This window comes from Nematostella vectensis, chromosome 5 (assembly GCF_932526225.1).
Source record: "Nematostella vectensis chromosome 5, jaNemVect1.1, whole genome shotgun sequence".
Classification (NCBI taxonomy): domain Eukaryota; kingdom Metazoa; phylum Cnidaria; class Anthozoa; order Actiniaria; family Edwardsiidae; genus Nematostella; species Nematostella vectensis.
This window is the reverse complement of record NC_064038.1, coordinates 9,880,701-9,905,551: the sequence shown is the minus strand read 5'-3', so window position 1 is coordinate 9,905,551 and position 24,851 is coordinate 9,880,701. Positions and strand designations below refer to the sequence as shown.

At 40.2% G+C, this 24,851-nt stretch overlaps 3 protein-coding genes across 4 annotated transcripts; 1 reads left to right on the top strand and 2 right to left on the bottom strand.

The window, feature by feature from the left end:
* The first annotated feature begins 336 nt into the window (after positions 1-336).
* On the top strand, positions 337-17,169 carry LOC5508730 (uncharacterized protein KIAA0825). Of its 2 annotated transcripts, none has more exons than XM_032377517.2 (23): positions 337-649; positions 1,310-1,490; positions 1,589-2,372; positions 2,688-2,804; positions 3,322-3,525; positions 4,371-4,417; positions 4,798-4,941; positions 5,025-5,143; positions 5,527-5,677; positions 6,359-6,694; positions 7,072-7,208; positions 9,042-9,184; positions 9,419-9,617; positions 10,088-10,145; positions 10,875-10,927; positions 11,176-11,309; positions 11,387-11,494; positions 11,670-11,722; positions 12,560-12,710; positions 13,690-13,798; positions 14,201-14,295; positions 14,856-14,902; positions 15,359-17,169. In XM_032377517.2, the coding sequence occupies exons 1-23, from the start codon at positions 513-515 to the stop codon at positions 15,749-15,751; spliced, it is 3,900 nt and encodes a 1,299-aa protein (XP_032233408.1). In that variant the 5' UTR covers positions 337-512; the 3' UTR covers positions 15,752-17,169. The 2 variants fall into 2 exon arrangements, with proteins under 2 accessions (XP_032233408.1, XP_032233409.1); XM_032377518.2 differs by lacking the exon at positions 337-649 and having other exon boundaries at positions 1,424-1,490; positions 1,589-1,664; positions 1,886-2,372.
* Positions 16,120-17,912, bottom strand: LOC125563126 (histidine-rich protein PFHRP-II-like). Its single transcript, XM_048727981.1, has 2 exons — positions 17,890-17,912; positions 16,120-16,657 (listed from the first exon to the last, which is right to left on the bottom strand). The coding sequence occupies exons 1-2, from the start codon at positions 17,910-17,912 to the stop codon at positions 16,120-16,122; spliced, it is 561 nt and encodes a 186-aa protein (XP_048583938.1).
* LOC5508717 (maspardin) lies at positions 17,767-24,194 on the bottom strand. Its single transcript, XM_001629252.3, has 8 exons — positions 23,849-24,194; positions 23,149-23,310; positions 22,494-22,574; positions 21,979-22,124; positions 21,252-21,360; positions 20,576-20,683; positions 20,099-20,239; positions 17,767-19,331 (listed from the first exon to the last, which is right to left on the bottom strand). Exons 1-8 carry the CDS (start codon positions 23,918-23,920, stop codon positions 19,203-19,205), a joined length of 948 nt encoding a protein of 315 aa, XP_001629302.1. The 5' UTR covers positions 23,921-24,194; the 3' UTR covers positions 17,767-19,202.
* Positions 24,195-24,851: the final 657 nt, after the last annotated feature.

Below are 24,851 nucleotides of genomic sequence, written 5' to 3'. Positions count from 1 at the left end.
TTTGTTGAAAAATGGATGAACGAAAAGATAATGAAGCGAGATACAGTAGGAATGGAAAGCAACGTCTCTACTTTGATAGCCCGAGAGGCTCGCGCGCCTGATTTTTTACTTTCCCGCCTTTTTTTCAAAAACCACAGGAACCCCATGAAATAGCATATGAATACGCATAATGTTTCTGGAAATAAAAAAAATATAGATGCTTTTGGGGGTCAAATTAAAGCCATAATTCAGAATTATTTTCGACAACAAAAATGTATCAATGATGTATTTTTGTAGATTTCTGTGATGCCAAGCATATGACCATATATAGTTTAATCGCCCCAGTCCTCCCTCACTCTTGTTTGTAAATACAAGCACTGTATCGGGGTGACGGAAAATGGCACCTTTGCTTTCGGCATAATCTGCCCTAGAATATTGCGAAAATGGTTATTTAGCTATTGCCCATAAACATGAAATAAGTTTGCGGACAATAAGGAGGATCTGCCTTCTCTAGGCGCTGATAAAGAAACAAAATGTCGATAACCGACCAAGAGTCGAACTCCCGGCTTTCCCTGCTGGTCAAAGGTTTGGGAACGATGGCCGTCGATTTAGATTTGCTGAAAGGTGCGATCGATGAGGTAGATGCAAGACTTGAAGCTAATTCAATGAGGTGAGAACTGGTTACACGATAACAAGCTTTAACATTACATGTTATAAGCGACTACTTCGTTTTTGTCGCCATGTTATTTTCAAGATGACAAAACGGAAATTGACCGAACTATTGAACAGCTGCAAAAATGCCTCCTTTGTTCAATTCCCTATTACCATCCGTTTGAAAATTATGTCTTAGATGTCATGTTAGTTTTCATTGAATGGTAATGTTTTAATTTGTTCTCCTATGCCATTTTTGATATTGATATATTGGTAAACAATTATATGGGTGATCGAAAAAGAATTATCTCTGTTTATTTTGGCATTAGCTGTTACTTTTTATGTAAATTCATATAAGAACTCCGTTGAACTAATGGAAGTGTTTTATTCTTGAAACAGATGTAAAAAAAGGTAAATTATAGAAATAACAGTCCAACTCACTCAACTTATGCCCAACTTTATTGTTACATAGCAACAACAGCATCACCAATACTTGTAGTTTCTAAGAGTTGTGAAACTGATAACATCAGTGGCAGAAACAGCATTACTAGAAGACATAGCAGCTAAATGCTAAAAATGACTGCTTTAAAAAATTTAAAAAAAAAATTTAAAAAATGCAATCATGGTCATCATCGTCATTACCATCTCATCATCATCATCATCACATGTTCTTTTCCAGACTTCAAGAGAGCTGGTCAGACCTTGTAAATGTGTGCAACTCCTCTGTTGCACCCATCAAAAGTGACATAACACCTTCCTTAACCACCAAGGAGGCCATAGATCTATTGAATGGGAATACTGTCCAATCACTTGCATGTCCTTCAGAACCCATGGTGCTAAATTGTTTCCTGAACAATGTGGTATGTGTAATAACTTGTATTTGTGTGTGTGTTTTTTTTGAATTGTATAAATTTTTCTAGCCTAAGATCCATCTGGCTCTTGTATTCATTCAATGTAGGTACAAGCGATAGAAAGAAACCCTGGTTTAGAGCAAGCCATTCTTCAAGATTTGATCAGCTTTTGCACTCAACAAGGTATAATGCTGCCTTATTCCCTGCCATTTACCAAACCAGACCCCAGTAAGCCAGGGCAATCTATAGCCACACCAGAAAAGCTCAACTCAACCAGCCAATTGTGGGACTCCATCAGATCAAAACTTATAACCGGATTATGGAAAGCTTTTAATGAGCCCCGACTACTCTCTAATAACCAACCATCCAAAGAATCTCACCTTCATAGACTTGAACTCTTGCAGAGTCTGGCCTTCCTATATCCTGTTGACTCTGTATGGGATGACTACATGCATTATCGGTGGGATCTGGTGGAGAAGTATGCCTCTAATCCAGAACTCCTAACAGAAATGGATATAAGTATAGTGGCACAGTACAAAGATGCCCCAGTTAATGCTATTGCCTTGGCTAAATTTGGAAGAACCCTTGAAATAATGATATTTGAAGATATGAAAGTTCTTGAAGTGATGTTCCTTGAGAAGGTGTTAGAATTCAAGTGGATCTTTGAGGTCTACTTGGAGAGGTTTACTTTTGAGCTGAGGTCAGTGTTACAGGCTTATAGAGAGGAAAAGCGGACCATAGCAGAAAGACATGGGTCCAGCTGTAGTACCTCCAGTATGAGTATCCATGGCGAGGATTTGCTGGTTTATAAAGTTTGCTTCCTTGTTTCTCTGAGCTTAGAAATGACAGTATCAAAAATGCTGGATTATCATGAAACAACCAGAAAATCTGGTAGGTGATAATTTTTTTACAATGGTTCTTAGTTTATATATTTTCCAGATTTTTCTGGAAATATGACTCAAGAGTCGTAATTTCAAGCTTATGGGATGAGATGTTTCTGAACCTTTGATTTGTTTATAACTGAAGGATAAATGCCAGGCAGATACATATTTAATTCTTAAAGATCTTTTGGGTATGAAATTATAAATTATCTGTGCCTGTATTCTTGATTTGTAATGTCATATATTTTAGATACACATATTGTTTCTGGTCTTATAAATCAAATTTAATGGTATTATATATTTATTTATTTATTTATTTTATTAGCAAAGCCACAGATTGCATTCAAGAATACTCCCAGTGGCAAACACCAATTGCCCAAGCTCTCACACAAGCCAGCAAAGGCGCCACTCCAGGGCTGGGCAGATATGCCACCTCAGTTTGGTAATAGTTTTGTTATAAAGAATATCTGCAGTATAACTTGTAGGTCAGACAAAAGTTTCCTTTTTTTCTTTACATGTGTCACCTGCCTATAAACTTGGGTATGTGCGGAGGGGCATTTTTAGCCTACCTGTAGGCTTTAGATGGTGTTTTCAGCAAGAAAAACCATAGAAAACCTGAAATCGTAGCTCATGGCTGCCATCTTATATTCAACAAAAAAAGTGGAGCTACAATTTCGGGTTTTCGAGGGTTTTTCTTGCAGAAAACAGCATCTAAAGCCTACAGGTAGGCCAGAGCATTTTAGAAGGTTTGCAACATCATGCAATGATGTATGAGTCATACCATGATTAGATTACAACATCCCAATAAGAACAACCATTTTAGCTTGTACTGAGCTAACTTAATTTTCAAAGTAAAGGATTGGCAGAACTCTGACATTTTTTTACTGCAACTACTGTATCATCAGTTATCATATTTGGTCATTTTGGTAATTAAAGAGAGAACTTTCTTGTTTATATAGGAGCAGGAATGGCAGATCTCCCACCTTCCTTACTGACCCCTCTTACCCAGTCACCATGGGCATGGCGCGAGGAGTTTAAGCACGTCATTTCCCGGATCTCAACTGCTGTCAGTGAATACATCAATGTAGGGTGCAACTTGTCTCTAGATGAGCAAGCGCGCATATATAATTCTACCAAGAGAGTAGAACTAACAAGGCTAAGAGGTGTGTATTTTCTAAGAGGATCAGGTGTCTCTGGATTCTCAGCGCAACTACTCTGTTTCACAGAGGGGTTCAACATACCTTTTCAACCTTGTGTTGGTTTATACCATTTCTACACCACGCCTATGCAGACCGTAGTTTTTCTACAGCTCGTTTGAAGTCTTTCTAGTTATACCACTTGTTATCTACACTTTTTTACTTTTTTGTCAATATTTGAAGACAAATGTGAAATCTAGCAAATTATATGTTTTATTGTTTTGGATCAATATTTGAACCATATTCAGAGTTTCGTTAGTGTAGTTCCTAATACTGGTGTACATGCAAAGTGGAAAAGCAAGTACCACTTTTCCTGGAAAATATCCTTTCTTCACTTATTTATCGCCATTTTTTTAGTAGTGATAGATGATCTTAAAACAATATGCATACTTTTTGATATTTTGGGAATTCAAGTATCATTTCAAACTTTACTTTCATGAAGATATATTAATAAAATTCAAACTCGCAAAAAAAAAATCCCAGACACACTTTTCTTAGTCTTTTGATCATCTATAACAGCAAAAAGTTTAAAGCCAATATCTTAAAGCATGTGAGGGCTAGAACTCTAAGGAGCTGGAATTAACAATTTGAATGAGGGGTTTAGAAAGTGATTGACAGGGCATTTTTCCTCATTAATTTTTGATGGAAATAAAAAAAACTTCTTGCTAAGAAATTTCTATATATTTTAAATTATTAAAAACTGAAACCTGATGGTTAAATGATAACGCATCCTAAATTCGCAAAGTATGAAAGTTAGGGAAAAAAAACCCTTTTGTATAATTTATCGAACTACTTTTCCTTAAATCTAACAGATGAACTGGTAGGAGGCCTGAAAGATTACCCAAAATGCATTGCTAAGGTGAGTTTTTGTTAATTTATGGATGCCTTTCAAAAGGAGGATTTCCCATCAAAACTGAAATTTGAACTGGGCGTCGTCAAGCAAATGCTTTTTTTCTTCCCTTTTTTGTTTTGCTTTAGCGAAACTAGACAAAGATCAGATCAATACTTCTGTGAATGCACAGTGATTTTTTAAAAGAACTTAGTTTGACTATGCTTCCTGCAGAAGTACTGTAAGAGAAATTCAAATGGCAAGATAGTGGCTGCATTTATTACCACTATAATGTCCTGTATCCAGATAATAAAAGATATTTACAAATTTGCATTTATATACGTATATGACCTCTGTATTATATAAAAACTCAAGCCACGCCTCTTCTGATACACTTGGCTTCCCTTCAGAGTTGTTCAGTCCTTATGACCCGAGGTGACGAGGTTTTGCCTCTGGCTAGTAGCACTGGTGGCAGATTATTCCAGGTCGTTCGCTCATCATTTGTGGACACATTTGATTCCTGCCTCAAGACATTCTTCTCCCACATCATGAAGGTACGTAAGACTCGTCCTACTTTGGGAGAAGGTTAGGATTAGGGATTTTACACTAATAAAACATGTTTTCATTGTAACCACAGATTGTCAACGATTTCCCTAAGTCATGTGGAATTGAGGTCTTGTATACAATGCTAAGTAGCTCGATATTTGTGAAAAATCATCTTGCTCACTACGAGGAAATCATTGGAACAGAACCAAGGTATTTCAGCAACTTTCTTTTCTCCTCGCTCTCTCTTATTTCCTTGTCCTTTTCCTTGTCCCGCTTCTTTGTCTTCCCTCCTTCAGTGTTTCATCAGCTATTCCTTTGTTTTCCTTGTTTGTTCACCTTGATTTATCTGATGCTTGCTGTGTTCTTTCTTGTATTCCCTTTCCTTTCATCTTTTTGTTCCATAGCTCTTAGTCAATGCTCTATTCTTCTTGTTTTCTCTGATATTTCCCATCTTTTTTATTGCTTCCTGTCTTCTTAGCCTTTTTTTTCTACCTACAAACTACTTTATCCCGATCTTCCTTTTTTCTTTACTCATTAACTTCTCCATTTTTTCTTCCCTTTATACCTCCCACTGACGTGTTGATCATTTTCAGACGTCCATTCGCTGTACTCCATCGTCAATACAGTGAGCTAGTCGATACCCTGACCAATCAGATTACAAACTACCATAACCACATCATTACCATGGTGATACTGCAGGACCCAGAGAGCCACAATTGGTCGGACCAGAAACCATTTTTTGAGGTGCGACTCTTTGCTAATCGTGAAAAGTGCGATGGCAATGATTCTTAGCTAAGGGATGTACCATTTCATTTTTTAGGGGGCAGGGGATTTTTTTGCTTAAAGCTCTGACCTATTTTTGTAAAGAAAAACAAATGCCTGGGTAAGGCTTAGGATCTCGTTCTTTTTTCATTTTTTTTAGCTGTTGTTACCTACCCCCTCTTCATCACCATTTCAGAACCTAAGATATAATTTTGATATATGAAAGCTCCTTAACATTTTGACTTGCATATGACACACACAGATTTTCACGTTTGCCATTTTCAATAAGAATAAATTTGGAAAACTGATCACCCTCCTTCCAACTGGATTACTGAATTTTGATAGCGCAGCGGATTGTTGTCGAGTCACCATACGACTCATCGCTGAATTTTGATAGCGCAGCGGTAATGTCGTCGAGTCACCATACGACTCATCGCTGACCACGAAACTCAGCTTAGATCAAAAGTGTTGGTTTTGTGGAGGGAGAAAAACCGGAGAACCCTGAGAAAAAAGCTCGGAGCAAATGCGAAAACAGACTACCTCAACTCACGCCGGAACTGGGAATCGAACCCAGATCTCAGTGGTGACACTGAACACTACAGAGCGACGCTTTCCAACTACGCCCCTAATGCTTCCCATGAAAAGAATTTCTTACTATACTAGGACGAACGATGCTCATTTTCTGTACAAATGTGGAACTATCACTTCCAAGCGCTTCACCACGATCTCTGGAAGATCTGCCCTCCTCTTAGAGCTCAATCAATCTTCACGGACCTCCTGTACCAGTCCCTCTCGTCCTTGGCTCTTCGTTATAGTCACGTAATACCATCCAGCAGTCGAACCAAGCAGATGCGATGTGACGTCACTGCACTCTTGCTCTCTTGCTTGTCATTCATGTGGAGTTGTTGTCCATCTGTGGCGGCACTACTGGATAAGCAATACTCGGAAAAGCCCATTCCTGACATACATAACCTCTGCCACTGCCTTCTTGCATCTATGGTAAGTATACAAGGCGATGGTTATTTAAAACATGTTGCTATGGCCTCATCCACACCTGTATTGTTAAAGGGTTACTCGTGTCATCTCTATTTCGGAAATACATAACTTCTGTCACTGCTTTCTTGCACCTATGGTAAAATTTTAAGCTATACCTACTCTTACTCATTTTTATTTTGCTATGACATTCGTATAACATGCACCTAACATGTGCCACTCATATTCTATCGATGAACAGCTATCCCGGACATACATAAACTCTTTACTGTCTCCTTTTCCCTTAGAATTACTGAAAAAAGCTCGAAACGTTAGCATTTTGCATAACTGCTTTTGTTTTCATTGTTTTTATCGTTATTACACTGACCACGTCTCTATTTCAGGCAATTGTTACTTGTCCGTTAGACATCTTATGCAAGTACGTCACGGGTAAGAGGAAGAAGAGGGACTTATCCTCACATGGCCATAATGCTTGGGCCGCCTGGATCTACCCAGAAGTACTACGCAGTCACGAGGGAAGGTAAGGCTTGATCTACCAGAGGTGCTATGTAGTCACGAGGGAAGGGAGGTGCTATGTAGTCACGAGGGAAGGGAGGTGCTATTTAGTAACGGCGAGAGGTAAGGAGGATCTACCCAGAGGTGCAATGCTGTCACTATGGAAAATAGAGCTGGATCTACCCAGATTTGCTATGCAGCCACGAGGGAAGATTAAGGCTGGATCTACCAGAGGTGCTAAGTACATACAGTACTTACGACGAAAGGTAAGGAGGGATCTACCCAGAGGTGTTGTGCAGACACGAGGAAAAGTAAAGCTGGATCTACCCAGAGTTGCTATGCTTTCACTACGGAAAATAAGGCTGGATCTACCCAAATGTGCTATGCACCCATGAGGGAAGGGAGGTGCTATGTAGTCACGGCGAAAGGTAAGGAGGGATCTACCCAGAGGTGTTGTGCAGACACGAGGAGAGGTAAAGCTGGATCTACCCAAAGTTGCTATACTTTCACTACGGAAAATAAGGCTGGATCTACCCAAATGTGCTATGCAGCCATGAGGGAAGGGAGGTGCTATGTAGTCACGGCGGAAGGAAAGGAGGGATCTACCCAGAGGTGTTGTGCAGACACGAGGAAAAGTAAAGCTGGATCTACCCAGAGTTGCTATGCTTTCACTACGGAAAATAAGGCTGGATCTACCCAAATGTGCTATGCACCCATGAGGGAAGGGAGGTGCTATGTAGTCACGGCGAAAGGTAAGGAGGGATCTACCCAGAGGTGTTGTGCAGACACGAGGAGAGGTAAAGCTGGATCTACCCAAAGTTGCTATACTTTCACTACGGAAAATAAGGCTGGATCTACCCAAATGTGCTATGCAGCCATGAGGGAAGGGTGGTGCTATGTAGTCACGGCGGAAGGAAAGGAGGGATCTACCCAGAGGTGTTGTGCAGACACGAGGAAAAGTAAAGCTGGATCTACCCAGAGTTGCTTTGCTTTCACTACGGAAAATAAGGCTGGATCAACCCAAATGTGCTATGCACCCATGAGGGAAGGGAGGTGCTATGTAGTCACGGCGAAAGGTAAGGAGGGATCTACCCAGAGGTGTTGTGCAGACACGAGGAGAGGTAAAGCTGGATCTACCCAGAGTTGCTATACTTTCACTACGGAAAATAAGGCTGGATCTACCCAAATGTGCTATGCAGCCATAAGGGAAGGGAGGGGCTATGTAGTCACGGCGAAAGGTAAGGAGGGATCTACCCAGAGGTGTTGTGCAGACACGAGGAGAGGTAAAGCTGGATCTACCAGAAGTACTACGAAGTCACAAGCAAAGGTAAGGCTGGCTCTAACCAGAGTGGCTATGCAGTCACAAGGGAAGGGAAGGCTGGATATACCCAGATGTGCTATGCCGTCACGAGGGAAGGGAAGACTGGATCTACACAAATGTGTTACGCATTACTGAATCTACCCTGTGTGACATGACGGAAAAACATGACGTGACGCCTCAAATAACCCCATTTCACATCCAATAAGGCGGAGATGTAAGTAACTTAAAGCAAACAAAATATCAAGTGCGACTTTTTTACATTGATGCGACTTTTTGTAAAGTGTCATTGAAATTCGAGCTTTTCGTCCCTGAGCTGATACACAGGGTAATGATGATCAATGAAAAATTATCTTAAAAAAGCCAAAATCTGGTTATGTGCACTTCGTCCTCACGTTTTTTGTGTTTTAAAAATCAGTCCGTAATACAAGGAACCTATAGCCACTGAAGAAATTGTGTCTTCTCTTTCTATCTGGAATTGCGCGTTTTCACGTTTTTCCGTCATGATTTAGCGCACCTTGTCTTTGTTTTTCCTTGTAGTCTGGGAGCCCTTCCTGATCGTCAGGCCTTATATGTGCTGTTCAAAATCATGATCAATCAGCCCTCGCCTAACTGGCCACTCATCGTGCAGGCGCTGGTGTTTCGTAACGCCCGCCTTCCGGTCACCATCGTCAAGTATGGAGGTACCTACTACAGTGTGTAACCACGAGTAAAACATTCTCTTTGCTTATAAAAGGCTATTTTGTTTGGTTTGAGTAAAGTCGTTTTACCGATTTGCCTCTGTTTTCGGTTGATTAAAAGAACTTTTAACTATAAAAGCGAGCAGTAAGTCTCTGCTAGAAGGGTGGTTAAAAAAAATGGATGTTAAGAGACTTAAGACAAGTAAGACAATTCACGAAAGATTGTTTCTTTTTTAGATCTGCCCAGTTTTGGAAAGCCTATCGCCCCAGATTCCCTCTCTCACAGGGATCACGACCGTTGGTTTACCGAACACCCAGGCCCCTCTCAAACAAGCTTTACAAGCGATGGACTGGTATGGTCTCTATATCACGTGCTACTCCAATCCTCGTACCAGGCCTCCCCACTCGTTACGTTCCTCATGGCTCTCGTCACTAGGTAAGGTAAAGCATCAAGGAAGTAAGGGGTAAACACCATCACTATCGCCATTAGGTGTCTCATCGTGTTTCTATTGTTGCCCTTATCCTCATCGTCTTTATCGTCGTCGTTATCGTGATCGTCTTTATTGTCGTCGTTACCGTCATCTTCTTTATTGTCGTCGTTATGGTCATCATCTTTATTGTCGTCGTTATCAAATAAATTGTTTTTGTATCTTAAACCCCACAAAATAATACAGCATCGCTTTTTTTTAAAGATCTTTCGATTCTTCTCAATTCTGCTCGATTGTACGGTTCCTTTAAGATTTGAAAGGAAGGCGCCGTGCCCACAAAGGAAAGAGAATGCCAATGATATTCTTGCCCATGAACTTTAAGGCAATTGGCTTGCATTGGCTTGAATTACTGATATTGGTAGCTACCCAACATTCAGTGCCGATGTCTTACCTTATTATTTTTTCTATGTGACCACAGGGAAGATAGCATGAAGCTGTTTGAAACCTCAAGTCTCAAGTCACTTAGCAAGATAGAGGTAACGTTTTGGTGCAAATGCTGCCGCACTATGAAGAATCAATAGGGACGACAAGGACAACGAATCAATAGGGACGGCTAGGACAACGAATCAATAAGGACGACTAGGACAACGAGATCGAAAAAGATGTGTTCGCGCTTGGCGATCAATTATAATTTAGTTGCAATGGAATAAGAAAAAAACATAGTCAGAGACAGATAAAAATAAACTAAGGACATTATTTCTACAGTAGCGAACGTGGTTAGAGGAGTTTAAAGTGCAAACGTCCGCGTCTTCAATTGACCGTGAAAGTCGGAGTTTTCGCACCAAGGTTTGATGGCAAACGGCTGTAATGTATCAGACAGAACGCATTTTCGCGTGCTGCTATTGAATTCTGAATCAAATTCCATTGTTTTCTGCCGTCGTCGTTCACGTTGCCATCTTCGTTGCTTAGGGTCCCTAATGCTTCGTAACACGCCTAGCCTCTTAGGAAAAAGATAACAGGGATAAATGAAACGAAATGAATCCAGGTTTTGAAATGTAGTATTTGCATGTGCAGGTTAGGTCCCATGAGCTCATGATTTTTCACTTAATTCTATATACTACATTTTATATACTTTTAGTGATGATTTTTCACTTAATTCTATATACTACATTTTATATATTTTTAGTGATGATTTTTCACTTAATTCTATATACTACATTTTATATATTTTTTTAGTTATAAGCTGCAATTTTCATGCTTTTCAGAGCCCTGTCTGGTTGAAACTTTTGTTTGACACCTTAAAGCCATACCTTACAAGGTAAAAGATTGTTTTGTAAACTTATGAACGTATTTAAGGTTGTTTTGACAAGAGCAGTAAAGTAATCAAAGGCCCCCTTAAGGCATTTTAAATTGTGTTAAAATTTGATACCCCCCTCAAGCAGCTCAAATGCGGTAAGTGTATGGAACTGTTGTTCACCGTATGTCGGCTGCTAGGGGAGGGTTTGTACCCTCCCCCCCCCCCCCCCTACAGTCTCATTCGCGAAGCTAAAGCTCTTCCTCTTGTAGGTTTCTCGGTCCCTCTGTGAGGCGACTGTGTCAGCAGGAAAAGAGAGGAAGTCCGTCTTTTAGCTTTACCCACATGAGCTCGTTGCCATGTGGATGTCCCTCCAAACGAGCTGCGAGAAGCGCTGAACCACGTGGTTTGTTTGTTTGTTTGTTTGTTTTATATGTACACTTGCAGGTGCTGCTATCCACTTAGTTTTGGATTTCTTTCCAGGCAAAACCGAGATCATCTTCAGTGCTCTGCGAGACCTGATTGTCAGTCTTACAGACAGTCTGAATACCATCCCTGCAGTTGTGTTCCAGTTCTTCTACAAACTCCAAGGTACAAGCCAAACGGTTTTCGGCCCAGACCACTACAGACCAAATTGGCTTTGACGCTTACGATCCAGGAGCCAACAACCTCGCCCGTTGTAGTTTCCTGCTGAATCCTCTATACGGTAACAACATAAATTTTAGAAAACTGTAGATATAATCAACCTTTTCGGTTATTTTTATAGACTCCTTAGATTCCAAGAGTATGGACTCTGGAAAGAAATCTGCAGGGATAAAGGTAAGCCGTTTACCCTTCTCTTATGTTAGGGATATTGGTTAGGGGGGGGGGGGGTATTCGTACCTAGGCCCCTGCGTGAGAAGGGGGGGGGGGGAATGAGAGGTACAGTAGTCATGGGTGGGTTTGGGTAACAGGTGCCCGGTGAAGGATATCTGGAAGTGGAACGTCTATTGTAAAAAAAATATTTTTTGAAACGCATCTTGAGACAAGACTGAACGCTTTTTACATGCCACTGACTTTACTCGTCATTACTTAGATAAAGATATAGCTATTTTCATGTTTTTTGTTCTCTTGTCTTTTCTACTTCTTCTTTCTTCTACTCAAAACCAAAAATAAATCTGAACTCATACTCTCCCAGGCCTCTAATTTTGATAGAATTACCCTAATGGTATCAAATCTGTACCCTAGCTGAGCCGATCACTTTTCCTACTGCTTTTCAAAGATCTAAATGTTGTAGATCTCTTCACTACATTTGACATTGAAGTTCCTTGCACGTGGCTTCTTTTACCTATCCGTGCATGCCACAGAGTGATTTTGTCATTTGTTTAATTTAGTTGATTGATCCTAAGTGTAGTGCCCCACATGGGATTGCGTGTCCCGTTGCACCTCTTGAGTTGTTTGTTTTGTATGATTTTTTTTTTAATTTTATTGTCTCTGAATATAGTAGTAATTATTGTTGTTGACTCAATAAAGTTGGAGAAATAATAATTTGTTAATAGTCACATTAATAATGCAAGTAACGTCAAGTGTGTATGAATAATTCGTCAGGAAATCTTGTAAAACTTTAATTGACAAATATAATAAGTATGCAATGACGGTACTCAATGCTTTTCACAGGTGTTTAGTGCGTTGATATATCGCTGGCTTCTAGATGCTGATATCGTGGGCTCATATTGTGAGTTGCAGTCCACGCCTTCTGCACTCAGTACAGTAGAGACCTTTGCTGAGCTCACGTGGTTTGTTCTAACCAATCAGATGAACAGTGCAGGTGAGGCAATTAACATAATACAGACGTGTCTCCAGATTCCCAGGATTGGCCGAGGGGGGGAGGGGGTGCGCAGTCGTAGGTGGTCATATGGACAAAGCATAGTATTTGAAGATTCCTTAATAAGTAAAGGCCCACTTCTTGGCCGCCAACACCCCCCCCCCCCCCAACCCCCCTGTGTACGCGCCTGTGATATAAGCTGTGTTACCGCATTCAAAACCGGAATTAAACCAGTTTAAAGGTGGTTTAATTAAACTGGTTTAAATCTCAATCTCCCAAGAATGGACAGAACCAAGAACAAAACTGAATAGACTGTGCTGTACATGTAACTAAGTGATCATTTAGTTAGTAAGAATTCAACACAATGAGAATCTTCGCAAGTTATCCGGCAAAGAAAAACCTTGTTTAACTAAACATGGTCTTGGAGTGAATGAAGCATATGCCTCATGTTACTGTACATAACTTGACGTTATCGTACCACCACTACGCGCGGGAAAATATGTGCAATATTCAATTTTCGCGCAACTCAAATTTTTATTTTAATATACTTTTTGAATGGATATTGAAACAATAGTGGTCAGGTTTTTCGCTGCGAAGTATAATTAACATTCAATGTTTCATCTAGTAGGATAAGAGTGTGTGGGAGGACGATACTGTCATTCATTCATCCATTTATTTAATAATTAATTTATTTTTACAAATTTTACAAGTTTTTTCTTCAGGTAGATCCGCCCCCTAGATCCGCTACGGTTGAAGCAGTAGCGGATCTAGGGGGAGGGTTTAGGGGGTTTATTTAACCCCCCCCCCCTTTGGGCTGCCAGAAAGCCATACGTAACAAGAATAATAAAAAAACCTACCCCCTTTCTCACTGAGCCAAACCCCCCCCCTTTTGCGAAAAGCTAGATCTGCCCCTGTGAAGTTTTTTTGTTTCCACTTAATCTCTAATCGCCTAACTAATGGCCCGTCCCTTGCGGTGAATCAGATTTGAGTGAGGATCCGATGATCCCCACTGACCTGGAGGGTATGGTGAGGACCAACCAAGGTTGGCTGACTCGACACGTGCAACAGATCACCGACGTCATCAACAGCAAGTAGGTCACGTGATTAACGAACAAGTAAATCAAATAATCGGTCACGTGATATTAGAGACAGTGAGTCATGCAATCTGTCAGGTGATATTTGAAAAAGTAAGTCATGCAATCGCGGTCACTTGGTATTCGAGCAAGTAAGTCATGCAATCGGTCACTTGGTATTCGAGCAAGTAAGTCATGCAATCGGTCACTTGGTATTCGAGCAAGTAAGTCATGCAATCGGTCACTTGGTATTCGAGCAAGTAAGTCATGCAATCGGTCACTTGGTATTCGAGCAAGTAAGTCATGCAATCGGTCACTTGGTATTCGAGCAAGTAAGTCATGCAATCGGTCACTTAGTATCCGAGCAAGTATTTCGCTTTAAGTAATCGGTTTTATATATGTTGTTTGTTTTGCCATTAGGGAATTCGAGGATTTCCCGACAGAATCCATTCATGAAGAAATAACAAACCTTCACTTCCGGAACACTGCGTCAGGTTTACTTCAATCAAGCAAAGGTGTGAAACGTTGCCTCAATTGTTTTTCTGATGTTTGCGAAGGTGAATTTAGCTTTAGGTTTTGTAATGTGGTGATGACGCAGCCAATTTAACGGATAAGGCAGATGAGGTTAACATTCTAGATACAGGTAGTAGGAATACCGAATGACTCGCGGTCCCTCTCCCACGGATCCATCTATTTTTTCCCTCGCCCGCAGACCCCTTCCTTTTAGCACCGATACGCAGTCCCTGTAGCTACCGTACAAATAGACTGGAAGCTATTTTGACAGAAGGGCCCAGAAAATGCATTTCGCTGCACACCTCCTACACATTCTAGGTGCATAGAATGATAGAATGATAGAGCAATGTCTTGGGATCATTTTGGGACCTGTTGTCGCAAGGTACTGTTGGGCCATCATGACGCAATGGGACCATTTTTGGTACCATGCCTAGGAACCCCAAAATAAAGGGCCACAATAAGAGAATCACTGAAACTCGTTATTTCTCTCTGGATTTTATGGTGGTTTGGTGGCACCTTTCATTTTGTATCATGTAGTTGATGTTCACTCTCTCTTGGTCAGGTGAGGCGGCTTTGGCGCATATTTACAGATTCCTTGTGGAAAATAAGGTTAGTACCCCCCCCCCCCCCCCCCCACCTTCCCCTACGTCATCTTTTCATTCCATTTCCGGCCATTATGACATTGGAATACAGCAGTCCTTTGAAGGGTTTAAAAGCCCTCAAATTTATTATTACATTGAAATAGTATTATTTCTGTGTCTAAATCGCTTTATTAAAACCGTTTTTGTGTCTGTGTGTGTGTGTTTTTTTTTTTTTTGGGGGGGGGGGGGGGTGTATTTGAGAGCAGTCTGGTCCTAGGGTATAGTTATTTTTTTACCTTGAAGGAACATGTTTTATCATTAGAAATTCAAAAGTTTTAGAGATTGTAATGTTATGTGATTATCACATTCATAAATGTTAATGTCCCCCACTCTGAGTAGAAATCCTTGGGAGAGCGTGACATATATGTTTATTTGTTTTATTATCATTATTTTTTTCTATTTATTATTACTCTTGCGTCTATAGAACTGGCTGATGAATCTCGTCATTGTCCCTGGTCATATTCTACCGCCAGAACCCACTCGTACCCAGACCACAGCGCAAGACCGCGACTCTTTTAATCCGCTGAAGAGGCACGCACTTATAGGGGAATGGGCTTTCGATCAAGAGAAGATCGCCTCGTTCCCAATCGACTGGGGAACGCTACTCTCCAGTCTCTCTCTGCCATCTAACAGCGTAAGGACCCTGGTGTTTAATCGTAGCGAGATGCACGAAGAGAGTAAATACCTCGACGAAGACCAGAAAGACTTGGTCCACAAACTAAAGAGTTTCTATGGGGTAGCAGAGCCCGCTGAAGCTGCGACTGAAGGTACAATTGACACCGAAGATACACGTGGCGACGAAGAAGTGACGTCATGATCTGTTTGTCACGACTTCTCCATGGCAGAAGCTGACAAGATATTGATAAGGGTACTTTAGGTACTAAAGACACTGCTTGCGACGAAGAAATGACGTTGATAAAGATATAGATAAAGGTACTGCCACAGGCTTACCATCCTCCCGTTGTTATCATCAATGAAATTTCATAAGTTGTCTATTTCGATTTTTTTTACGATTTATTGACATCAAAGATAACTTTATGAGATTTCATTCGACCTTTATTTTGTAATTATTTACGGGAAATAATTCTGATGATAACAACGGAAGGATGGTAAGCCTGTGGTACTGCTGGTACTAAAGACGTTGGTGGCGACGAAGAAGTGACGTCAGGATATGTCTGTATGACGTCACGAGTTCTCGATAGCAGATACTGACAAGATTTTGAAGGTACTGGAGACTCTGGTGGCGATGTAGTGGTATGCTGATGAGCCGTCCCGACCATCGGGGGAATGATGTATGGTGGCGATGTAGTGGTATGCTGATGAGCCGTCCCGACCATCGGAGGAATGATGTATGGTGGCGATGTAGTGATATGCTGATGAGCAGTTCCGACCATCGGAGGAATAATGTATGGTGGCGATGTAGTGATATGCTGATGAGCCGTCCCGACCATCGGAGGAATGATCTATGGTGGCGATGTAGTGATATGCTGATGAGCAGTCCCGACCATCGTAGGAATGATGTATGGTGGCGATGTAGTGATATGCTGATGAGCCGTCCCGACCATCGGAGGAATGATCTATGGTGGCGATGTAGTGATATGCTGATGAGCAGTCCCGACCATCGGAGGAATAATGTATGGTGGCGATGTAGTGATATGCTGATGAGCCGTCCCGACAATCGGAGGAATAATGTATGGTGGCGATGTAGTGATATGCTGATGAGCTGTCACGATTATCAAAGGAATGTATGGTGGCTATGTAGTGAAATGCTGATGAGCCGTCCCGACCATCGGAGGAATGATGTAATGATTAAATACTTTGACGTCACGACCACAGGAAACATATGCTGCTGAAACTACGGATGTAGACAATCGTGGTAACAAAGATGATGTCATGATGTGTCACATCAGAAATGCATGCTTCTACAATGCATATATAGTGTGTGACGTCACATCCCTGCTGCTTATTTTTAGATGCTTGTAATATATTCAGCTACTGAATGTTACCGGTTACCAGTCCTCCTCGTGCCTGGCGGCACATAGGGCCTTTGTCAGCTACTAAATACTCCTATCAAATGAAACTATATAAATCTATAATTAATTATGTTTAAAATAGTAGAGTGCGTCATGTTATGTATACGTAGCCATTTGTAAAAGTAAAGTATTATATATTTTAGAAAAGGGGGAAAATTATTGTACATAAGGGTTACATAAAAAGTAAGCATAGGTCCTGCCAGACTCGTCTTGTTTTATTTGTTGTTTTTTATTTGGGAGAATCGAACTTTCACGCATCCCATCACAGGCAGCCCAAGTACATTATAAGTAAATTTTTACTGTATGATAAAAGAGATGAAATACAGTGTTTGTATGGCTTCGTAAGAGGGTATCTGATAAACTCGCGAAATTGCTTGAAAATCACAACAGAGTTCCTGAAAATAAAGATAAATAAAAGTATAAGTCTCAACTTAACCTGTTGTTACTGTATTTCATCTCTTTCATCATATTGTTAAAATTTACTTATAATGTGCTTGGTTTGCCTTACCTCACCGAATATTCCCAACTGATTCTAAAAGCCACACCTCACCAAACATCCCCTACAAACTGATTCTACCTCGTCGTCTGGTTCTAATACCCTAAGCCTTCCCAAACACCCCTTTTTCCTGTAACTGATTCTACATATTGATCGCCACCCTCCCCCTGGTTGATATGGCTCCAGAATCCTTCAAGGAGTGGCACATTGTGTAGTTCCAGAAAATATCCATTCCCCGGCAAGTGATAGCCTGGGTAGCGGCTCGCTACGCAGGCTAGGCAAATGACTGTGATCAACTCTTTATATAATTCAATTATCGCTTTATTACAAACATCATTTACACAATCTTGCGTGCTTAGCAATAGACGTCTTGCACTAGCTAATCACGTGACTTGAGTGACAGCCTATGTACAGCCGCTTACTAACCTAGCAACAGGTTTAGTAAACATGTTTGTGCAAGTCGCCTCTATCGAAGTTAGGCGCTGTGCTACATATTATGTAAAAAAATCATTTATGAAATAGATAGTATAAAATAAGCGATTATTTCTTGACCATTTTACATCGTCAACAAGAATTTGGAAAATTTTGAATCTTCAAGTTCATATTGAAATACAATTAGAAATTTTCTTACGACAACCCCAAATTGTCGAATTCTTCTATACGCCCACCGATTATACACCTTGAAGGGTGTAAGAGAGAAGACATTGAATTGACATTAATGTATTGCATCTGTAAAAAAAAAAAACCTTGGACATTAATCTCAAAATACGTCTAAAAAAATAATGCTATAGTCTCTTTATATTTGCTACGCACGGTCTGGCCTTTTTGATGTGTTACTGCGCAGGGGCGTAGCCAGGGGGGTGGCCAAGGGGGCCCGGGCCCCCCCTTTTAGCAGCCAAAAATACAATAAATGTATGAGACATTGTCTAAAATACAGGAGAAAATGCCTCGAAAGGGCCTTTTGGCCACCCTCCTGTCAAAAATCCTGGCTACGCCGTTGCTGCGATTCCTTGTCAATAATTTCTTTCTTAGTTTGAACTAACGGTTACAATATCACTTTTTTATAGCGCCTTGCGGAGAAGTTGCATGGTTGGAGACCATCTCAGTCCAATGAGACCGCTCCAAGTATCTTAAATTACAGCAGCCAAGAGGCGATTTAGCTGTTGGATTTCGGAAGAATACCGAAATCCGCAGTAACATATGTAATCTTTAGATCGCATGTTGGTGATGTTATTCCACATATTAAAGTGACCTGGTTGGCGGAAGCTATACCCTTCCTCCCCGCTCACCACCACAAAGCTAAGGCCATCTCCGTTCTTCCCATAATATTACAAAGTTTATGCACTCCCCATTCTCTTCACAGTACGTATACTTGTCGACCGAACCCCACACCTATTCAGTCTGCCTTAAAATCCGAGGCCATTTATACCTAAACACCCTCTCTGTTTTATCTTACCAGAGTCTGTACTCAAGCTAAATATCCTATGTCATCTCTACCTCCACCCTCCCCTCGTAGGGGACGGGTGGGTTTAGTACTAACAATCCCTTTTCTACGCTACATTGTTTGATTGCATGAATTCGGGTATTCCTTGGTGTTACGGAGAGCTTTGTTTTTGGTGCTCAAGGCCTTTGTACTCTATTCCATTGTCTCGTTTTAAGGTATTTGTTTTTGGCTTTTTTTCAATTGTGTTTTTGGTGCTGGTGCTCCGTAACACCAAGAAACTACCATGAATTCCTAATTACAAATTAGCAGGGGAGGTAAGAGTAGACGGAGTAGAAACAAGGTTACAAGCTTCCAGATCTTCCTCTGTCAAGTATTTGGAGTCTATGGCACTGTACCGTGTGCCTAGGAACTGGCGCAAGTGAATCTGAAAGCAGCAAAAACATATACAATCTCAGTTGTCGCGTCGTTTATATTTTTGAGCAATTGAAATGCAGCACGTTCGTGTATGTTTAAACAAAAAGCAAAATATATTTTTTTCGAGGGCATCGAAAATGCGAACCACAAATTTCCAAGGTTCGACATGACGTGATAATGTTTAAAATAAGGTACTTAGCGAGTAATGACAAAAAAAGAAATGTTACATTTTATATTTTGATTCGACTTTTTAAAGTGTCAATGAAATTAGTTGCGTTCGCTTTATTATTCATAAATAGAAAGGAAAAAACACCGAAAAAGCCAAAAACTTGGAGGTGCGCATTTCGGCCTCTCAGTATTAGTTTTCTGAATAGATAAATTAGTCAGGAATGCGATGGACTGACGGCCATTGGGCAAAATCGCGGCTTCTTTAGTAAACTTCCCAGAGCGCATGCGCAACGCTTTTCCGTCATGTCCCTAAGTACACTTTACAAGAAGCATGAAGAGACCAGCTGAGTTTGTCAGCTGTGTGGGGGTGTGTATTTATCTGAAGATGCGCCCATGTTTTGCAATTGACCTCTGTCAGCTGTGAATGAGGAAGCGTGAAAAAAGGAACATTTACATACACTGAATGATTTTGCTGCGATATTCTCTATTTCATTTGCTAAATAAGTACAGCACAATTGTTTTTGGTGGAAAGTAAGCGAATTCGTCACCTTTGTTTTCAATATTAAATCAAACAATGACAAAGGAGTAGTTGACCGTAAGATGAAGTACCTGTAAATAGAGGTTAACATCAGCACTACGGCAGAGATAGGGAAAGTTCCCTCCAGATTTGAGGTGAGCTCTCTTGGCATCTGGATAGCATTTGTACAACTCGTCCTTCACTGGCTGGGATAAGGCGCAGTCATCAAAAACCTTCAATAGGAAAGTCCACATCAGTCGGGGATCATAGAAAAGGCCATTTTTTTTTTTTTTTTACAGAATGCTACACATGTATGCTTGATCGAAGGGCCCCATGTATGAATAGGTTATTTTTTATTTTCAACAATTTCTTTCTGAACATGAATATAGAACAAAGTAAGAACATGACACGTATTTATTGGCTTTCAAGTGGCATTGAAAATGCGACTCATGGGTAGTGTTGGATGAAGAGGTTTCGAATTTTGCATCATGTTGCCAATCGTTTGTCATTTTGTGGTGATAGACAGTCCTAACTCTGCTTTTTGAAATATTTTAAATCATTCCACTCACATCTATGATAGTAATAGGGACATCATGCAGCTTTTGGGGCTCAACGTAGGAGTCAACACAGTTTAGTGTTAATCTAGAAGCCAGCTCATTTCGCCCCATGCTCTCCAACTGAAAAAAAAAAAATCATAAAATATCAAATAAACCAATACTGTAATGACATAGTGACTTGGAAAACAACCCATCTGAAAGTAAGCCCACCTGAAAAGTAGTTTAAGGTTTGTTAATAAAGCAATGTATTTGTTTTTAAGATAGTATAGAAATCGCTTTTTCTTAATAAAAATACTTCTTTTGACAGGCCCTGTAAAAATAATAAAAAAAAAACCTCGGATAATAAAACGATCTGAATAATATGTTCCGACTAAAAGGTCCTTTAAAAGATATTGATGTACAGATTCAGAGATTCTTTGTGTACCAAGCCTGATGGAAGCATATGGGAAAGATGTTTAGAAGAACAAAGGTTGTGATAATACAAGTACATCTGAGAGACAGACAGTTTTCCAGAACTATTATGTTGATAGCCTTGAATTTTTTTTTTTTTTGGGGGGGGGGGAGGCAGCCACACCCCTACTGGTAATTTCCTTTGGAAATATTGGAGGGGGGCACATGCCCCTAGTGCCCCACCCCCCGTACTACAACCCTTATGTTGTTCAGTTAATTTGTTGTTTGACAAACTCACCCTCTCAACCATAAAGTCAATTGAGTCAGCAATGTCCGCATCAACTATGTCAGTGTTGAAATTATTCATTATCATCTTCTTCAGCACAAAGGCTGGCATCATCCAAAACCTGATATAAATGAACCAATTCATTGTGTAATCATTTTATTTTGAGTCTTATAGATCCACCACTTCAGGTATGTTCAGAGCCACCATTACAGTATGTTTCTATCACTGTTTTACTTGTGTCTGTATGCATAAGAGTTCAATACCTAGATGTTTCATATATTTAAGTTGACCATGAAGGAGAACTAAATAATTAAAGTTTGAAACAATATTAATAGAGGAAAATGATAACAAAAGCTTGAAACTCTATAGAGCTCTACTCTTGATAGAATTTTAGCTTGCTTAGCAAGGCCAAAGGTTGGGGAAAGAAAAGAGAAGAGGTTGGCGCTAGAGAGAGAACAGGATGAGGGAGGGCTTGCAGCCAACCTCCTTTTTTTGTATAAACGTGCACTTAGTGAACGTTTCATGCTAATGAGGTAAATCACATTCTTTGGCTGAGCATTCCATAGTATACAGAGAGAATAGCTGTTTGCTCAAAGTAAATTTTTTCTTTTTAAAATTCTTAACGATACATATTTTTTATCATGCTTAGTGGAAATTCATTTCCATGCTAAGGTGAGCAGAGGATCAGTTTTAGTTTTTGGTTGTAATAGTTATACATAGGGACCTACTATTCACTTACGCTGATGATGTAGCCGTCTGTTGAAACACTGAGGTATCAGAAAATGCATTACACAGTATGATTGAGTGCACTCTAGGAGATTTACAAGTCATCTCACAAAACTTTTGCGCCAGGAACCCACCTAGAGATGCCCCAAACAGATGAACCTAAATAGAAATAATTCCATAATGAGTGTACAAGAGATGCACAAGACATCACAGTATCATATAAAAACAGATTGTATACATTAAATTGTTCATGTCAGTGGAATGTCTTTCGGGTCACATTTTTATGTAAGTAGAATTGGGATTGAAAACATTATAACTGTAATCATTGACATCATTGATAAAATAAGAAGTGTAGTTAAGACACATGGCTTTTGACTCCCTCTTAAGATATGTACTGTAGGGTTATAGTTACTGTCAGTTAACAAAAAAAAAGATAAAATACTTATGCAAGATAGTAAGTGATACTTGTATTTATTTGTCTTGTTTAATAACTTCCTACTAATAACTATTTAAAAAAAGCTACAGAACCTTGTCAAGGTGTAAGAAGTCCAACAGCTTCCTGAAACCATCTGTCCACTCTGAGTATGTCCAATACACAGGATATTCAACCTGAAAATGATTTCAACAAAAATATAATTACATCAAAAGTAACAATTTATTTATCATAAAAAGAACCTTCTTATAAAAATGAAAGCTTTGCATATGAGAGGGGCCTCTCATAACCCGATGCGGATGACTCCACCTTAAAAGAGCCAAATATTCTCATTAAGAAATTAATTTAAATGGGTGTGGTCAAAGGTAATTTTAGTCCCTAAATATAGCAAAAGGGCACTAAGGGATAGCCAGACAAATTATTTTTTTTAATGGCTAATCGACATGTGTGATTACTAAAGTATGGACATGACACCTATTACTTTATTTAGCTGAGAATCTTACAACATTTAATGGTAAGTTTGATTTGTCATTGTTTGGGTTCGTCTTGAAGACACCCTCTGGGTTAGCAGACTTTCTAGAAGACCCTATGGAATAGTACCCCCCCCCCCCCCTATGTAGATTCTCTAGCGAGTGGAGGAGGTTAGAGCTTGGGTCTTTTAGTCAGATTTGATGGGTGAGATACTTTAGGGTAAAAGGCACTGACAGTAAAAGATATAGTGCTTAGAACCTAATACCTCATGAAACTTACTGATATAACCCGGTATCCCAAACTGGACAATGTCAGAATCTGTTTGAAGAACACATCAGCAGTACCACTAGCTGGTGGAAGACAAATAAGTGGACATCGAACAGACCGAGGTCCAGCATCATATAGTGCCCACTCCTTTTCTCCAGAACTGTCAACAACAACCTAACAACATAGAAAAATGTAGGTTTAAAAAGAGTATTTATCAATGACATATTCAAGGATGATCCCAATGACCACTCTGTATGGAGGGTTGGTAGGTCCCAAGGGAGGGTGGGTGGGGGAAGCAAAATTTCTTAGAGTGGGGGTGTATCGTCTTACTTAAGACAGGTACTGTACATGCCTGATAGGGGTGAGGTAGGGACGGGGAAAAAGATATTTTTCTCTGGTCAGAAAATTTGTGTTAGTCCTTCATCCCAACATTATGAGACTCCACGTCTAAATCTAAAGATTGGTTCAATCAAAATAAGTTGACAAATTTCAGACAAACAACCAAAACCGAAAACACACAGTATTTATATTTCCGTGTATTAAATCAAATAGAGAGCGTAATTTAAATATACTCAGTTCTGTTGGACATATTTCATGTAACTTATCACGCGGTCGCGTGCGTGACATATGACAGCGGTTTAAATTTCATTTAAAGATTCTTGTCCTCGACTATAAACTCGTAACTCGAAAGGCTAGATTACTCGTATCTTACCCTGCGATGAGGAACCGTGCTCCTAAAGCTGAGGTATTCCTGAGATCTGCTGATGGCTGTGAAGTCTGTCATGCTTTCTCAGGAGAATGTTGACTTGGTAGTCAACGATATAAAATAGGTGTTCTAAATGTGATTCACACAAATACAGGTTGAACAGCACGCAAGAAAACCGTAGTACCGTCTTACTGATAGATATAGTGTTGCATTGTCCCTTTAGGATAAAAGCGCAAGTGTTAGATGGAATTACACCGGCTCTGCTCACATTTCGAACAGGATTTAGTGTTTGGACGAAGTTTCCTTCTTGTTCCGGTTTGGTCTCAAAATGGCGGAGTGGGTTTAGTAACCAGACTCTCGCAGCTGACATACACACAGGCCTATCAAAACAAACCTTATCCAGTTTAGCGATGTTTTATATTTATTAACAGATTAAGGATTCTGAAAAGCCAAGCATCGCATATAGCGTCGGTATAGCTGTTCACAATAGAAAAAAATAAACACAAAAATTTATAAAAAAATAGGGGTCTTGAGATCTAAGCAGTTTTACTTCTTCTTGTTTCCGGCCAATGGGTCCAACTGCACGTCTCCCCCAAGCGACACACTCACACTCGGTACATTTTGTATCAACAGGATATTAATTGACCAAAATTGGTTCATATGAAAAAAAAAAAACGTTTTCGTTTTAAGGGGTCAGGTACCGAGGAATTTTAGTTTCTTTTCAGAGGCTTTCTCGTGTCAAGTGCAACAACCACGATAATCCTAAAGCTGGATTACAAATCCTGTCCAAAGCAGGATCCTGGTGCTTGGCAGGCGCGTAATCCCCCCCCCCCCCCCCCCCCCCCAACTCGGCAAATCCTGGGTATGCGCCTGCGCCTGAAGCACATTCACGTGATAGTCTTTTTTGTTACTAGATAGTATACAAACAACAAGTGAATTGATGTGACAATAAGGGGTGGCGAATGGTGAATCCGATAAATTTCAAGACAACAAGAAGGCTGTTTTGAAA

What these genes read in the sequence shown, in the direction of transcription:
- LOC125563126 (XM_048727981.1), bottom strand. Translation starts at nt 17,912, where the DNA reads ATGTTTACTAAACCTGTTGCTAG. An exon ending in TTTACTAAACCTGTTGCTAG is followed by an intron (nt 16,658 to 17,889) that starts GTTAGTAAGCGG and finishes TAATCGTGACAG; the next exon opens with CTCATCAGCATATCACTACA.
- LOC5508730 (XM_032377517.2), top strand. Translation starts at nt 513, where the DNA reads ATGTCGATAACCGACCAAGAGTCGAACTCCCGGCTTTCCCTGCTGGTC. An exon ending in TGAAACAACCAGAAAATCTG is followed by an intron (nt 2,373 to 2,687) that starts GTAGGTGATAAT and finishes TTATTTTATTAG; the next exon opens with CAAAGCCACAGATTGCATTC. An exon ending in GAGAAGCGCTGAACCACGTG is followed by an intron (nt 11,310 to 11,386) that starts GTTTGTTTGTTT and finishes ATTTCTTTCCAG; the next exon opens with GCAAAACCGAGATCATCTTC.
- LOC5508717 (XM_001629252.3), bottom strand. Translation starts at nt 23,920, where the DNA reads ATGACAGACTTCACAGCCATCAGCAGATCTCAGGAATACCTCAGCTTT. An exon ending in ACTTCTTACACCTTGACAAG is followed by an intron (nt 22,125 to 22,493) that starts GTTCTGTAGCTT and finishes ATTTCTATTTAG; the next exon opens with GTTCATCTGTTTGGGGCATC. An exon ending in TCCCTATTACTATCATAGAT is followed by an intron (nt 20,240 to 20,575) that starts GTGAGTGGAATG and finishes TTCCTATTGAAG; the next exon opens with GTTTTTGATGACTGCGCCTT.